The sequence below is a fragment of the Pituophis catenifer genome, unplaced genomic scaffold, assembly GCF_029215685.1.
Source record: "Pituophis catenifer annectens isolate HBS135680 unplaced genomic scaffold, rPitCat1.0.hap2 SCAF_1, whole genome shotgun sequence".
NCBI classification, from domain to species: Eukaryota; Metazoa; Chordata; class Lepidosauria; order Squamata; family Colubridae; genus Pituophis; species Pituophis catenifer.
The window spans coordinates 325,316,699-325,333,726 of NW_027256881.1; the positions used below are offsets into that span (position 1 = coordinate 325,316,699).

A 17,028-nucleotide genomic window follows, 5' to 3' on the forward strand; every position below is an offset into this window, starting at 1 on the left:
TACAAACACACTGGACTATAGTTGAATAGATTCACATAGCACACAAAATTAAAACCCAATAAATATCATTACAGATAGTCTTTACTTACAAGCACACTTAATTCCATTTTAAATTGTTTTTATCAGATTTCAGTAAAAATTTGTATCTGGAACTCTGCACTTTGATATGGCCCAAGGGCTAATCAATAAAATAAACTAACTACAACCACAATTGGGACTGGGATTTCCATCATAAGTTGTTGTAGTTGTAAGTCAAGTCAAACCTAAGAGCCTGAGTGGCGTAGGAGGCTAATGCCTCCTAAGGCAGCATTTAACATCCAGCTGCCTGCAATTACTGCGAGTTCAATTCTTACTAGGCTCAAGGTTGACTCAGCCTTCCATCCTTTCTAAGGTGGGTAAATTGAGGGCCCAGTTTGTGGGGAAAATAAGCTGACTTTGTATAAATATACAAAAAGTATGAAGTCTATTGCTTAACGCATTGTAAGCCGCCCTGAGTCTCCGGAGAAGGGCGGCATATAAATAAAAAAAACAAAAACAAAAAAACACCAATTTCACAACAATTTTTGCAGTGGTCATTAAGCAATTCCAGCTTCCCCAATGGACATTTCTTGCTAGAAAGCCCCAAAAAAGGTTACAAATTGCAGGATGCCACAACTGGTTGTAAATATGAACTGGTTGCCAAGTGCCCAGATTGTGATTATATGACCACTGAAGTGGTGCAACCATGATGTCATAAGTCACTTTTTCTAAGGCCGTTGTGACTTTGAGTCATTCTTAAATGGCATTTAAGTTCAGGACTACCTGTATGGTCTAGTCAAGGTACTGCACATAAAACAGGGTGGAGTTTGATTTCATCATTATGACTGCCATCTTGAATTTTTTGATCTTATCCTTATCCCTGACTGTACTGTAATGTGCAAATGATGCTAATGTGCTTTGCTAATTTCTATTGAGGATGGTATGTTAATCCAGCAGCCCCCAACCTTTTGGGCACCAGGGACTGATTCTGTGGAGAGAGGTTTTTCCACAGACCAGAAGAGGTGTGATTTCATGTGCTGCCTGCATCTCATGAATGGGGCTTCACTTGTTTGCATGGCCCAGTTTCCGGCATGCTGCGGACTGGTGTCAGTCCATGGACCAGAGGTTGGGGACCACTATGTTAGTCCATTACATTGGAGGTTGTCTAATCCAGCAGACCCAATATCATTTCAGACAAGTGGCTGTCCAATCTCTTTTTTAAAAAAAATGTAATACAATAATTCCACCTTCAATTAAACAGTGTGTTGTCTGGATACAAATATCTTTATAAAATGATAATCAAAATTTTAGAATATTCATTACAATATTATAATTATAATATAATTATACAATATTATAATTATAATATTCATTACAATATTCTTTTCTTTTGGATCTTCAGGGCTTCCCACTTAGTCTGTAGGAAACGGAGAGAGGGGTTTGCATGGAGTTGGTAGATAACAACATTCTTTTCTCTGGGAGTCAAGGATGTTCAGCCTGTACCTGGAGTGGTGTGACTGGGAGGCATCTCCAGTTGGGGCGGACCATATGATGGACATGTGGGTGCAGGAGAAGGGACTTTGACTTTCCTTTGAGTGGGGAAAACCTGGGAGCTTTCAGATTTGGGTTTTCCTCAGATGTGCCAATATGACATCTCTAATTCTACTAGTTAATTGTTCCCACTGTTAGGAAGTTTCTCTATTAGGAAGCTTCATGCTACCCATGAAATGGCTTTGGCCATTATTGCTTTTTCGACTCTCTTGAAACCTCCGGACGTTATTTGTGAATGCAATCACATTGAAGCACAACCCACAAAATAGATCTTCCTCTCCCAACCCAGCGTCTTTCCTGGACTACAGTTTCCTTGCACCTAACAAGTATAATCATACTGACAGGGAATTCTGGGAGGAGTTCTACAACTCATGGGGATTATGCCAAGTTGGGGGAAGGCTGAAATAACAGATTTCTTATCTCCCTGAGTGTATTCTTTTTCTCTCTCTTGTATTTTTACATCTACATTTTCTCATTTTCTTTCCCCATCTCTCGTAATAGGTGTTTAGAAGAAAGGCAGCTCCTTCCACTTAATGTATAATTTTATGGCCATTGCATTATGGGTCCCTAATTTATTACATGATTGGTCCTTTGTGCAAATGTTCCTGAACCTTTGTATTCTTAAACCAATCTCCCTTAGGAAAACAAAGCCCACCCTTGCTCCACTCAAAAGAGCCCTTTTCTGTCTCTTCCTTTGGAATTAATCTCACTCTCGCTTTGGTCTGTGATGTTAAGAAGTGAATCTCTGGGAATGGCAGGGAAGAAGCAAGAAAAGAGCTTTCTGGCTCAGACTGGGCAAATCCTTTCTTTCTGAAGAGAGGGGGGAGGCTTGGAGGGCTCCAGTCTCCCTGAGGGAAGAGTCTGGGTATCTCGAAGGGCACCTGGGAATTTGCACTGTGCAGAAAAGGAGGGGGTTGGATAATGAGCAGCTCACAGTGCCTTTATTGTGTTAATAAGGGCACTGGCTCTGAGTTACCCTCCTTCTCAAATGGAATCTCCAATATTATTTCCTTTTTCTGCCTGGCACTCAGAAAACTCATCACTCAGATGAGAACCAGAGCACAAAATACAAGCTGAGTGGACACGACCTTGTAGATGACCCTCACTCTGCCAAGGTCCTTGGACTACTCATATTTAATGATCTAAGTGCCAAAGCCCACTGTAACAACATTACCAAAAAGGCATTAAGAGTTGTAAAGCTAATCTTGCGTAGCTTCTTCGGTAATATCACACTACTAACCAGAGCATACAAAACATTTGCTAGACCAATTCTCAAATACAGCTCATCTGTCTGGAACCCACATTGCATATTGGACATTAACACAATTGAACATGTCCAGAAATATTTCACAAGAAGAGTCCTCCACTCCTCTGCTTGCAACAAAATACCTTATGCCACCAGACCTGAAATTCTGGGTTTAGAAAACTTAAAACTACGTTGCCTTCGGTCTGATCTAAGCATAGTACATAACATTATCTGCTACAGTGTCCTGCCTGTCAATGATTACTTCAGCTTCAACCACAACAATACACGAGCACACAATAGATACAAACTTAAAGTGAACCGCTCCAAACTCGATTGCAGAAAATATGACTTCAGCAACAGAGTAATCAATGCCTGGAATGCACTACCTGACTCTGTGGTTTCTTCCCCAAACCCCCAAAACTTTAATCTTAGACTGTCTACTGTTAACCTCACCCCATTCTTAAGAACTCTGTAAGGGGCATGCATAAGAGCATTAGCGTGCCTACTGTCCCTGTCCTAATGTTTCCTTTATTTGTATCTATTTTATGTATCCAATCCATGTTTATACTTATTACCTAATACGTTCTTGACAAATAAATAAAGTTCAATGAAGCACTAACTAGCATTGGGAAAACAAGCTGAACTCTCGGTATATAGGACACCCTGCTAATACTATCATCTTTACAATTTTCTTTGGCTTTACCATCCTAAATGCTCTTTAATGGAAAAGATGAATCTAAACTAGGTACATAAAAATATCCATCTCTTTTGACTTTTGATGTGGGTGAGATACATGGGTTTCCAGGGCTGCATTTTTTTTTTTTTTGCACTTGCGTTTAAATGAGGCTTGTGTTATCATCTGATAACTCTTTCCAAAGACATTACCTTCTCCTATGCCAGCGGCATAAATTATTTTAAGTGATTGCATTGATTTAGCTTCAGAGCAGTAGTTCTCAACCTGTGGGTCGGGACCCCTTTGGGGGTCGAACGACCCTTTCACAGGGGTTGCCTAAGACCATCCGAAAACACATATTTTCATTGGTTTTAGGAATAATTTTATGGTTGGGGGTCACCACAACATGAGGAACTGTATTAAAGGGTCGCAGCATTAGGAAGGTTGAGACCCACTGCTTTAGAGAAAAGTTTTTCTGGGATCTAGTTTTCCAGTCTTGAATTGATTTTTGGTCATTTTGGATTTCCTCCACACTGCCATTCAATTCAAGGTTTCGCATGATTTCTGCTCCCTCTGAATGGTAGGTTTTAACTCCTGTCAGTTATGTGATTTAGCCTCTCCTAATCATTCTTCCTTTGACCAATCAGTTTTCCCAAGTAAAAATCACATGCCCTAGAGAAGCAGAACTGAGGACATAATGCATCCATTGCATCTAGTAGAGCCTATATGCTCTAGAATGAGGTTTCTAGCCTGGGTTCAGGGGGACCTTAGAACCTGGATGGGTTCCACAAGGGGCCTGGCAGAGAGGACCCTCAAATGTAGTAATCTTGAATGCACAGACAGCCATCCCCTCTGTTTTTACCTCAATTCTACTTTTGCCGTTACACTGCACCGGTGTTTGTATCCAGGCCACATGTAGGGATTCGCTGCTTTTCCTTTCCACCACTGAAATCTTCCCACAAAATGACTTCCTAGTTGTCTCCAAACTCCAACAAATATTTTCCTCAATGGCCCAGGTTTTCTAAAGAGTGGCAGAGGAAGGTGAAAGAAGAGGTGGGAGCATCTAACTTAGCAGCCCAAAAACAATTATGGTGAGTTCCTCACTCCCATGTTAATGTTGAATTTGCACTAAACAGTTTACTTTGTTATTTTATTATCAGTTTTTTATCACTAGAATGTTGCCTCTTGATCGGGATTTCAGAGGTGGTGGGTTTTTCTAACAAACAGGTTCCGTGACCTGAAAAAATGTGAAAATCCCTGTTCTAAAACAGTGTTTCTCAATCTTGGTGACTTTAAGATGCATGGACTTCAACTCCCAAAATTCCTCAGGCAGCATGGGAATTCTGGGAGCTGAAGTCCACACATCTTAAAATCACCAAGGTTGAGAAACACCATTCTAGAACTATTGGAATGTGTTAAAGGAGGACATTCAGTATTGCCTTGTCTGTCTGAATGCAGCAATTCAGACAGCTCTACTCAAATATAGTAGCTATTGGGTTCAACAACAATGTAAATACTGCAGTAGCCTTCTGTAATTTAGTTACAGAAGTTACTTTAGTTACTTTCTGTAATTTAGTTCCTCCAAATATGATGGGTCTAGTACTCTGTAATTTTGTCGTGCCTAGTGAGAGTCCTGGATATTTTACTCCCAACATACCTGAGGAATGGAGAGATTTTATTTATTTATTTATTTATTTATTTATTTATTTATTTATTTGCCATATTTGATTTCGATGATGCCAGCTCCAGAAGGATAGGTTTACAGCTCAAAGTTAGGTCTCATGAAAACATTACTTGTACCTCTTTTTTTTTTTTTTTTACTTTTCCCTACTTTATAAGCTCAACACCACCTTGTGTAAATTTTGATTCATACATTTTTAAAAATGAGCCTCTCAAAGTAGAAGCTGCGCTTTTTTTTTTTTTTTGACTCCAGAAAACCCAAGAGGGACTGACATCACAAACACTTTGAAGGGAACATTAAAAATGTAGTATTTTAAGTTTCTTCGGACTGTCTTTGCTTTCCACCCTACAGTGCTTGAAATTTTAACTTGCTGTGGTCTGGAACTGGCAATGTTTTTGCACTGAACAGGCAAGTGTACTCAGTGATCATATCTGATGTGGTGTCTTTTGATGAAGTTGGACTAGCAAAATTTTAGCCTTAAGAGAACTGGAAGGCACCAAATTAGCAAAAACCTGATGCATACCCTGTTTCGCCCAAAATAAGACATCCCCTGATAATAAACCCAAATGGGCTTTTGAGTGCATGGCAATAAGGCCAAGCGATCATTTCAGGGTTCTAAAAAATATAAGACAGGGTCTTATTTTTGGGGAAACACGGTAGTTATTTGGGCCAGGCTGCATTCCAGGAACAGAAGGATATTTCAGAAAAGGATTGATACAAAAATCCAGTGTTAAAAATAACAATTGCTAGAGTCTTGATTAGAAGCAACAAAACCTATATGGGGCACCCTGTCAAATTGTGATATTGTTTCCCTCTCCACACCCCCACCCCTTCTGAACTTGGTTTAAATTCACTCTTCTTAATCTTCCCTTTGAGCTTCAGTCACGGTAAAATTGCTTCATGTGATCCAAACCCTGGCCATCTGTTCTGCTTGCAGCTGCAATTTCAAGGAAGGAATTTCAACCCCAACAGAGAAACATTCACTTCTATTCCCTCAAACGAAATACCTTTCCGCCGTCTCAATCCTTTCCTTTTTCCTTTTTAACATTACCTTAAAATTTAGTCCAATTGCATAATAAATAGTGGAGTCCTTGATGCTCTCTAGGTTTGGTTGTTTGCTTATAGACATTTCATTACCCAACTAGGTAACATCATCAATGTGAAGAAAGTGGGGTTTGCTCCTTGTTTATATACAGAAATATGTCCTGCCAATGTGATTGGAGTTTTGTTTTCTCCTTGGTAGTTTCTTGATTAGAGTATTGCTTTAGACAATGAATCGTCTGCAAGAAAACAAGCGAGCTCAGAGAGCACCAAGGACCCCTCATTTCAACCCTGAGCTACAAATATTTTTTATTGGTAATATTGCTTCCTTCTTGATTGTTTGTCTAGCGTTACTCCTTATCTAGGTGTCAGTTGCTGAATGTGCCTGGTCTTTTTTTCCTTCTTACCAGTAGCTTTTTTATTGTCTCATTTTAATGATGCGTAAATGTGGTTTATTTCAGTGTGTCTATTGATGGCTGCTTTGTCTGAATGTCAAGCCTCCAGGACAGTGGTGGAATTCATTTTTTTTTTAACTACCGGTTCTGTAGGTGTGGCTTGGTGGGCGTGGCAGGGGAAGGATACTGCAAAATCGCCATTCCCACCGCACTCCAGGGGAAGGATACTGCAAAATCTCCAATCACATCAATATTATTTCTGGCAATTTTACACAATATCTGAGCTAAAGGGTGCCCTCAGCGTCAAAGTTAGGGTTGTCCACAGGAAGAATTTTTTAAAAAAGAATCCACTAACTTCACTAACATATAAAGTTGGGTACACGTATCATGCTAAACCAAAATGTAGCTTGATTTTGGTTTAGTATGAACCCAGTATTGTGGTTTGTAAACCATAGTTTATAGCTTACTATTTTAGGTGAACAGATCTGTAACATATTGGACTGCAGTTAAAACAAATTAAGGCCTGGCAATGAAGCTATTGTTTCATCACAATTTATTGAATAAATCACATTTGTCTAGGTTCACTGATATGCTAAGACATATTGTGACTTGTTTTATTTAGATGTATGTGTAGACTCATCCAGTAATCTTTAGTCCATGACTTCATTCTCTACTTCATCTGACTAAAAGCAGCTAAGGTCATTCTCATCTAATTTTAATTTTCAAAAAACAAAGTGGCAGAAAATAAGTGATGGGATGCCATGATGAAAACCAAGAATTCTGTTACTGAACATTTTCATTTGCTGAAATATCTAATCAATAAAGAGCAATTATTTCATTAATTGCAGAAGCCAGGAATCAATGAAAACTCCATATGATGTCTCCATAAACAAACAGGAGATTTAACATTGATGGTAAAGTTCAGTCCAGTCAATCACAGAGAAAGAACAAATTGAAGTATATTATTTCCTTTATCAACAAAACATTCATGCCTTAAAAGGAGACAGTTGAAATACAACTAGGTAAAACCTTAGAACCTTAGAATCTCTCCTACCTCTTTTCTAAAACACTATTATTTCAATATAAGGGAATATATGTAGCTTAGGGTTGCCTGACCAATTAACCCACTATAACACAACCACCACAAGCTATGAAAAGGACAGCTCTGTCATATATCAAAAGCATCTTAAAAACAACCAACAGACTATAACAACCATAGAGAATCACTGTAGATACCAACTAAAGTCATCCAAAATACCTTAAATAAACCAAAGACCCAGTACAATAGCCCAAAAGCAAAAAGAGCAATCATCTAACATACACTGTAATAGTCACTATGTAGGACAGACAAGCAGAAGGCTAATGCAGCATATCCATGAACACCAACTTGTAGTCAGAAGACATGATGAAAACTTCTTAACCTTACAACATGTGGGCAGACTCAACCATATTTTCAACTGGGAAACTGTGAGCATCCTAGACCAAGCTTAATTCAGGAATTCCTGGAGCAGGCATGCTATTCAGCAGGTTCTGGAGAACCGGTAGCAGAAATTTTGAGTAGTTCAGAGAACCAGCAAATACCACCTCTGGCTGGCCCCAGAGAATGGAGATTTTGCAATATCCTTCCCCCAGGAGTGAGGTGGGAATGGAGATTTTGCAGTATCCTTTCCCCAGGAGTGGGGAGGGAAAATAATATTCACCTACTTGACCAAGTAGTTAGTGAGATTAACATGTTCAAAATTTTGTGAACAAAAGCATCTGGGCGCAAATTTATGCACTGCCCTTTGAAATATTTAACATTTCCCTAACTATGACCCTTGGTTTAATTGTTAATTGGAATTCTGAAAAGTTGCCAGAGCTTTCAATATTTGGATTTTTGTAGTTTGGTAGCACCTAAGTTTGAGAGTAAGTAAATAGCATCTTAAACCCAATGGACCTGATTACTTCTGTTATAAATGTTGGCAAGTGTAGTGTTATATTTCTTAGTTAGTGCAAGTGTGCTGTGGATGAGTATAGATGACTAGGTCTTACAAGTTCCCCACCCCCCATGATTAATTGTAATGCACAGTGTGCTGTGCACAGAGCCCTGCATAATCTAACGCTCCCTCCTCTTATAGTCAAGCTCATTTATTTTAAATGTCAAGGTATTTTTTTTTAATCAGGAAAATCTTCCTCTCTGCAAACTGCTTTCTTTTAAATACACCAGCATTTTGAAATATTGGTAGGATGAATGGCAGCTCTTAATGTATAAATGAGCCACTGCTATGAAGTTTAATTGAGCTGATTCCCAAGATGCTTTTAATTACTTCTTTGTGATATGCACCAAGATCTCTACAGCTAGATTGTATGTTCAGTTCTGAAGTATTTATTGAGATGGCAATGTTCTATGGCATTCATAGAATGGCTCCATCATACAGCTTTAGCTTATGCTAAGCTAAAAAGGGGCTTGGTGTTGTGTCAGCCATTGCCTTAGTAAATTGAGTGAAACAGGTTGTTGCTTTAAGCCACAATATGATTGTAGGGGATGCGGGGAAAGAGGAAGCAGAGAATGCTTCATGTGTTTTGTTAATTCAGGTTTGGTGATAAAATGTTGTATGAACTCAACTTTAGGGCTGATATATTGGTTGAAATACTATCTCCAGAAGCAGAGAAGGGATCATTCCGTTTTAGAGAGAGAGTCAATTGAATTGGCAAGCAATGTTTCCACAAAACTCTTAATTAAGTTACTACCGGTGTGTAAGGTGAAGCCCTACACCTTGCCAGCTTAAGCCCAGGGAAGGACACTTCAGATCAGAATAAACCACAGGGCTCTTCCATAGTCAGCTGTTGTGTGAATATCACAGGACAGTAAAAAGTGAAGACTGCCGTGACTGTGCAATACTGTACCCCCCAAAAAACTGGAGCTGTAGAGTTGCTGGAAAAGCCAGTGGGAGAATGTGGGAGAGTGGATTGCAAGTGGGGGGTGGGGTCCCAATGTTTGTGAGACTTGGAGAAGACACTTCCAGAACTGTTTGCATGATGGAATAAGCCAAATTTGGCACCAAATAGGGGTAAGGCACATTGTACTACAGTATACCAGATGTACTAATAATTCCTTCTTCTTTTTTTAAAGGTCCACTTCGATCAGTTTAAAGATGCACTAATCCTCATCTTGTCTAGCACATTAACAAATGAAGAGTCCTTTCAGCAACCAGGTAAGACCGGTTTTGGAAATGTTGAGATTCTGGCAACCACCAGGAAAGGAGAAGTACATAGTGCAACTATAATCCATTTAGAAAAGTTTCCGTGTTTATAATGAAGTGTGAAGCAACATTTGGGCCAAGTGGCTTTGATTTCCTACACTAAGTTCTCCTCCAAACAGGAACTGGTGGCTTCATTATATAAATATTCTGCTTAGTTTATATGCAATTTAGAAGAAGTAGCTGCAAGCAGAAGGCGGGATATGTCACCTCATCAAAAGGTTAACAGGTTTTGATTGGTTGGCAAATGGAAATTAGAAATATCGGTATGAAACAAATTCAGGTATTCACAGCATACTTTGATTTAGTTTTTAAAACTGTTTTGGAGGAAGTTGCATGCAACATGCAACTTCCTAATCCAGTGTTTCTCAAATTTGACCGTTTGGAGGTGTATGAACTTCAAGTTGAAGATATGCTGGTCTCCAAAGAAGCAATGGCATGTATATACTGCTTCATAGTGCTTTACAGCCCTCTCTAACCAGTTTACATTATCTGCATATTTCCCCCAACAATCTGGGTCTTCGTTTTACTGATCTCCAAAGGATGGAAGGATAAGTCAACCTTGATCTGTTCAGGATCAAACTGCTGGCAGTCAGCAGAGTTAGTCTGCAATAGTGCATTCTAACCACTGCGCCACCATGGAGCAGGTAGCTGAAGTCCGCATATCTTCAATAATAGATTTTTCAAAGACCTGTAAAGTATTTGTTTCCCCAGATTCTGTCTCTGAGACCTAGATCACAAAATGTATTAAACTTTTGCATGGCTTTGATGTAGTCTGTTAGGTAAAAATACTGTAAGCATTAGAGAGTTAGTCAACAAACTGTAAGTACAGTAAACAAACCATGGCTTAGTGGAATGTATGAAAACAGTTTTTATGTGATCACAGTTGTTTTCTTTCAGGGTGTAACATATGACTCTTTTCCTTTGCATTCTGGTATTCACCTTTATGATCTCAGAGACAGGCTATGTGAGACTTCTTGGCTGATATTCCAGGCTTGCCAGAATAAAGCTATTTTTCACCATCCATCAGAGTTTTTAAAATGTATTTATTCAATTTGTATGACTGCCCATCTCAGACATGACTCGGGGTGGGAAGCAACCATAAAATCAATTAAAAACTGAAATCACAATACTAAAATATTGTGAACTGCAATCACAATACTAAAAATTAAATACATACACAGCTGCCAAGAAAAACATTATAGTCTATATAGTAGTTAAGGAAGTGCTTCTTTTTCACAAAATGACTGAAGTAAAAATGCTTAGCATTAATGAGTCTGTAAATCAAAAGACAGTTTAGAGAAGTGCTTCTCAATCCCAGCAAATTTAAAATAAATGGACTTCAATTCCCAGAATTCCTGAGCCCCAACCTAGGTGACTGAAGAATTATGGGAATTTAAATCCACTCATCCTAAAATTGCTGAGATTGAGAAAGACTGGTTTAGAATAAGGAAGAAGAGAGAGACAATTGATAGTAAATTAAATGGAGGTTAGCCTCTTGGGCATAAACTATAGAATTAAAGGTACTCTCTTCTTTCCTGGGAAAAGGGCTTCTCTGAGTAAGTGTGTAAAATGAGAGCTAGCTTAATGTAATGCAGTTAAACTTTTTACACTTTAAAATATGTTCTAAAATTAAAACTATTGCAAAGCTAAGGAAATATTTTGGATGTCTTTAGTAACTGAAGGGACAGCCAAGCTGACTTTGTTTTAAAGAAATAAGTTTTAAAATATAGTATAACAATAAGGGTTGCAGCAAAGTTACTAATTGCTTACAAAAATAGCTACTCAGGTTGATTAAACCTGACAGTAGTTAGCAAAGGAAAGAATGTGTGTTGGGACATTTCTTCTGCCCAGTCCTTGGGGCTAAAACTATATGTTTGTGCTTGCACAGAAAATATTTTTAAATTGACTGGATTCATCTTGCTGAGTAGATACTTTACCAGAAGGCAAATAAAGAAGATTCATCTGGGGCTTCAAAAACCCTAAGGTTTCTTTCCTTTATATTTTCTGACTGCCACTTGGAGAGTCTCAGTTTGAGTTTTTTAAGTTGAAGGTTCTGAAGTGCTAATAATATGTGTGGTCTAATCAAAGAAGTAAGAGTTCTTAATTCTAACTCATTTAGTCAATCAATTGGTTACTCATGTTCATATCCTTGCATTTAGAAAGTCAGCCTAAAATGAGTGAGAGGGGGAAAAGGAGAAAATAATTGTCCCATGGCTGTAGATTATGGACCCATGATGGCGAACCTTTGGTACACCTGCCCAAAGTGGCACACAAAGCCATGTCACCTGGCATGCGCGCCCTTGCCTGTTTCTCTTCCGGGTTTCTGGCTCACCCACACGCACGATGATCAGCTGTCTACGCGCGGCAGTGTCGAAAACCGGTGTGCACATGCGCGCCGGCCAGCTGATTGTCGGGTGCACATACGCACTAGAACCCAGAAGTTCGGTTTTTCCAGAGTGCAATCCCTTCGTGCGCATGGCAGTGCCAAAAACCGGCCTGCGCATGCACACTGGACAGCTGATCATCAGGTGCGCATGCATGCTAGAACCAGAAGTTTGGCTTTTCCGGAGCATGGCCCCAATGAGCATATGTGCGCATGTGCAACGTTTCCGCGCGAGTGCCGAAAAGATTCGCCATCACTGCTATAGACTATACTCTCTCTCACACACACACACTCAAGCTAAATCTTTTATAAGAATAATTTTCTCAAAGGAACCACCATCTTTGGTAGCATAATGTTCAAACTTTGCTCATGGAAGTTTTGATTTTTTCATTATTTCTAACATTGCTTGTCCATGATTTGACCAGCAAATCTACAAGAAGCCAATGTGGAATGACTTCCAGCTCACATGGAAGCATTGTGGTCAGTGGTGGGATTCAGCCAGTTCGCACCACTTTGGGAGAACCGGTTGTTAACTTTCTGAGCAGTTTGGTGAACTGGTTGATTGTGGTGCATATTCAGATGTTAAATATTGTAGGCAACCATTCTGTAAACAGGAAGACAGTCTTGTCTCTGGAGATTCTTAATCATCCAGCTCATGGTTGTCCCAGAGGTGCTTTTCCAAAAGGCAACTGGACTTTCCTGGTTTTTTTCCTTGAAAACATTTTGCTTCTCATCCAAGAAGCAGCATCGGTTCCAATGAAGTGAAACGTTTTCAAGGAAAATGTCTATGGAGATTCTCAATCATCCAGGTTACGGTTGTCCCAAAGGTGCTTTTCCAAAAGGCAACTGGACTTTGTTTTTCCTTGAAGACATTTCACTTCTCATCCAAGAAGCTTTCTCAGTTCTGATTCCATTCCCCAGCATTCAGTCAGAACTGAGGATGCTTCTTGGATGAGAAGTGAAACCTCTTCAAGAAAAAACAAAGTACAACTGTACCTTTGGGTTTTCAAGGAAAAAGAGCAAGAAAGTCCAGCTGCCTTTTGGGAAAGCACCTTTGTGATGAAAACGCTCTTCTTCAATATAAGAGAATAGACATGGTTAAAGTTGAACTGTGGAATCCTTGGCGCTCTCTGGAATTGTTTGTTTGTTTACAGACTTTTTGTTATAACATGAAACTAACTAGCCTCTCCAGAGGCTACTGACCTTGATGGTCATCTTGTTCTGTTTCTTTGATGCCTATGGTCTGTCTCAGACTTGCTCTTGTTTTTACTGTCCTTTGTGTGCTGTGTTTTTTTCCTGACCTTTGAAAACTTTCCATGTATCCATCAGTCCTAACAATAAATTGACTACATACAAAGCGGTGCTTTTTTGTAAGGGCTACGTGTGTATTGCTTCAGAGGTGTGGGTGTTTTGTTCTTTCCAACCCAACAAAATCTTGGAACGAAATTATGAAAAGGGTCTTGGGACCCATTCCATCAGCCAAGGATAACTCTTTGAAACAAAACAGAATTGGGACAAATTTGGTATAGGGTGAGAAGGTGGCCAACCAGAAAAAAGACTGAGTTCTTAAAAAATGGCCAGAAGCTGAAGGGAGAAAAAATGCAAGAAAAAAAAAATCCCAATGCATCCCTAGGGAAGAGGGAGATGCCCCTCTTCATCTTTCCCATTCACATGTCCCAGGGTGGAGCATATGCAGTCTTTCCAGTGGTAGGTTTCAAAAATTTTTACTACCGGTTCTGTGGGCGTGGCTTGGCTTGGTGGGCATGGCTTGGTGGGTGTGGCAAGGGAAGGATACTGTAAAATCTCCATTCCCACCCCACTCCGGGGGATTGTTACTGCAAAATGCCCATTTCCTCCTGATCAGCTGGGATTCGGGAGGCAGAGAATAGATGGGGGCGGGGCCAGTCAGAATTTTTACTACCAGTTCTCCGAACTACTCAAAATTTTCGCTACCGGTTCTCCAGAACTGGTCAGAACCTGCTGAAACCCACCTCTGAGTCTTTCCTGTATACACTGTACATGCATACAGATATAAATCAAACAATGTGAGGGAAGAGCAAAAACATATCCATGTGCAAAAAGGCCACATTGTTTTGTTACATAGGAAAAAATATAAATGCCTCCTATGGCTACTGCTAGTAAAAGAGTTGGAAAGAATTCCCAAGGCTTGCTGCATGTGCTTTCCTTCCTTTGTTTTGATATGGCTGCAGAGGGGGTGCCCCTCCTGTGTAGCAAGAACTAAACCAACATTATCTGAGCTGTGGCATCCTCCAGAGCAGGATTTCTCTATCTCAGCAACTCTAAGATGTGTGGACTTCAACTCCCAGAAATTCCCCCCAAGCATGCTGCCTCCTCCCTACCCCAATGCTTCAGTAATGATAGTCATGGCTTCTAGGCTGTGCTGTACTTTCAAGGCGCAATGCTAGTAGTTGCACCTGTGGAATTCTTCTAAAGAAAAGTAATGTTGCTTTATGTAAGAAAAAATAATAATTAAGCAATGGGGTTCCTGTGAGCATTGTGAAAGCAGCTAAAGGTTTATGAAAGTTATTCTTTTAAGAGACCCAGTTAGGACATTTATTAGAAAAGGAAAAGAGCATCAAGAGGAGAATGTCAATACAGGTCATCTATAATAAATAACTACTTACTCAAACAATTGGTGAGAAGAAGACTGAATATAAACAAACTTATACACATATGTGCAGGTGCATACATAAAGCAATGATACCTTTGCAAAAATGCAAAAAAGAACATTGCACTAGAAGTCTGTAAATGCGATGCTATTAATCAGAAACCTTCCAACGTCCTACTTTTTTCTGCATGCAAGGTGTGAAAACTATGATTATATATATATATATATATTTTAATTTGATTTATATGCCGCCCTTTTCCGGAGACTCAGGGCGGCTTACAATGCGTTAAGCAATAGCCTTCATACTTTTGTATATTTATACAAAGTCAGCTTATTGCTCCCACAAACTGGGTCCTCATTTCACCTACCTTAGAAAGGATGGAAGGCTGAGCCTGGTAAGATTCGAACCTGCAGAAATTGCAGGCAGCTGTGTTAATTACAGGGTGCATTAAACCACTGTACTACCAAGGCTCCTTATTGTAGGAGAAGGGCAGGAAGAGCTGGAAGGTGGAGTTAAATGCATCATCAGTTTAGAGTCCTTGCATTGCCATAAGAGATCCAAGTCCAGCCCCCTCCCCTTAAATTCTGTTGGCCCTTATCTAGCATCAATTCAGTGATGACCATTAGTTGATCAGATTCTTGTCAACTTTCTTCTCAGCAATATTTCTGAGCGTGCCCTGTCAGTGTTGGGCAAACCACTAGTTCAAACCCCATTCCCTACTAGCACTGATGATGTTACCTAGCTTGGTAATGAAACGTCTGTAAGAAACAGTCAAGCTCAGAGAGCACCAAGGACCCCATAGTTCAACCATGAGCTACAAATATTCTTTTCTAATGGGGCCAATACATATGTCTATTTGCAAATTCTCTTTTAGGAAACCATCACTAAAATTTGCTTATCTAGAGGGCTCTCCAGTGTATATTCTGCTTGAGAAGAGGAACTAGATTGGTTTTTTATCTGATTCAGTAGGTTGCCTTGGTGTTTATGTGCTCCTATGAATGGGCACCACCCAGCAAGATCTGGAGATCTCTAGTATTAGGTATTTTAATGGCTTTATCACTATCATGGGTATGGTAATATGACATACAATTGCTCTTCTGAAATATAATATCTGCTTGTTCTGAGCTATGTATCTATTTAGTAAGATAAAATCTTCTTTGAATCAAGGTCAGCTCCAGGGGATTTCATGGACAAATCTATGTAATATTGTTAGCAACCATAGAAAATTGTTGTTTCACTGTTATCTTCAGCAATGTTTTTTTTAACTTCCCGATTTATCCTAAAGCCATGGTTTTTCATCCAGATGCTGAGCACATTCAACCCTCCTCAGTTTTTCAATATTACCCAAATATGTCTATGCCCTGTTTAATGCCTGTTAACCACTTGCCAAATGGTGATCAAACTTCAGATGCTTGGCAATTGGCATGCATATATGACAGTTGCAGTGTCCTTTGGTGACCTTCTGATAAGCAAAGTCAATGGGGAAACCAGATTCATTTAACAACCATGTTACTAACTTAACAACAGCAGTGATTCACTTAACAATTGTGGCAAGGTCATAAAAAAGAGCCTTGGTAGTACAGTGGTCTAAGGCACCCTGTTATTAAGCTGGTTATTAAGACCAGCTGCCTGCAATTACTGCAGGTTCGAATCTCGCCAAAGCTCAAGGTTGACTCAGCCTTCCATCCTTTCTAAGGTAGGTAAATTGAGGACCCAGTTGTGGGGGCAATAAGCTGACTTTGTATAAATATACAAAAGAATGAAGGCTATTGCTTAGCGCATTGTAAGCCGCCCTGAGTCTCCGGAGAAGGGCGGCATATAAATCAAATTAAAAAAAAAATGGGGCCAACCTCACTTAACAGCTGTCTTGCTTAGCAGTTGGGTTCAATTGTGGTTGTAAATCAACCTTACTTCCATTTGTCCTGTTAATTGCTATGAAGAGTAATGTTTCAGCAGCTTGTTGTGGCTCCGTTACCTGAGCCTGTGTCATCGGCAGGAGAGGACTCCAAGAGTGAAGGAGAGGAGTTAGTAAGGCCTCCCTCTCCAGGACCCTCCTCTCTGGCAATGCCTTCGGTGTCCGCCGAAGGGCAAGAGATAGGGCCGGGGCCAAGCACGTCCACGCAGACACAGATGGACAGTGATGAGGGTAATGAGTCTTGGCTGGATTC

General features: G+C 39.8%; 1 protein-coding gene across 1 annotated transcript in view; it reads left to right on the forward strand.

Moving 5' to 3' along the window:
- The window catches only part of NIN (ninein), a 102,087-nt gene that overhangs the window by 443 nt on the left and 84,616 nt on the right, over nucleotides 1–17,028 (forward strand). Inside the window, exon 2 of the mRNA XM_070931684.1 lies at nucleotides 9,718–9,799. Within this exon, the coding sequence (XP_070787785.1) occupies nucleotides 9,718–9,799 (82 nt within the window). The remainder of the gene's footprint in view (nucleotides 1–9,717; nucleotides 9,800–17,028) is intronic.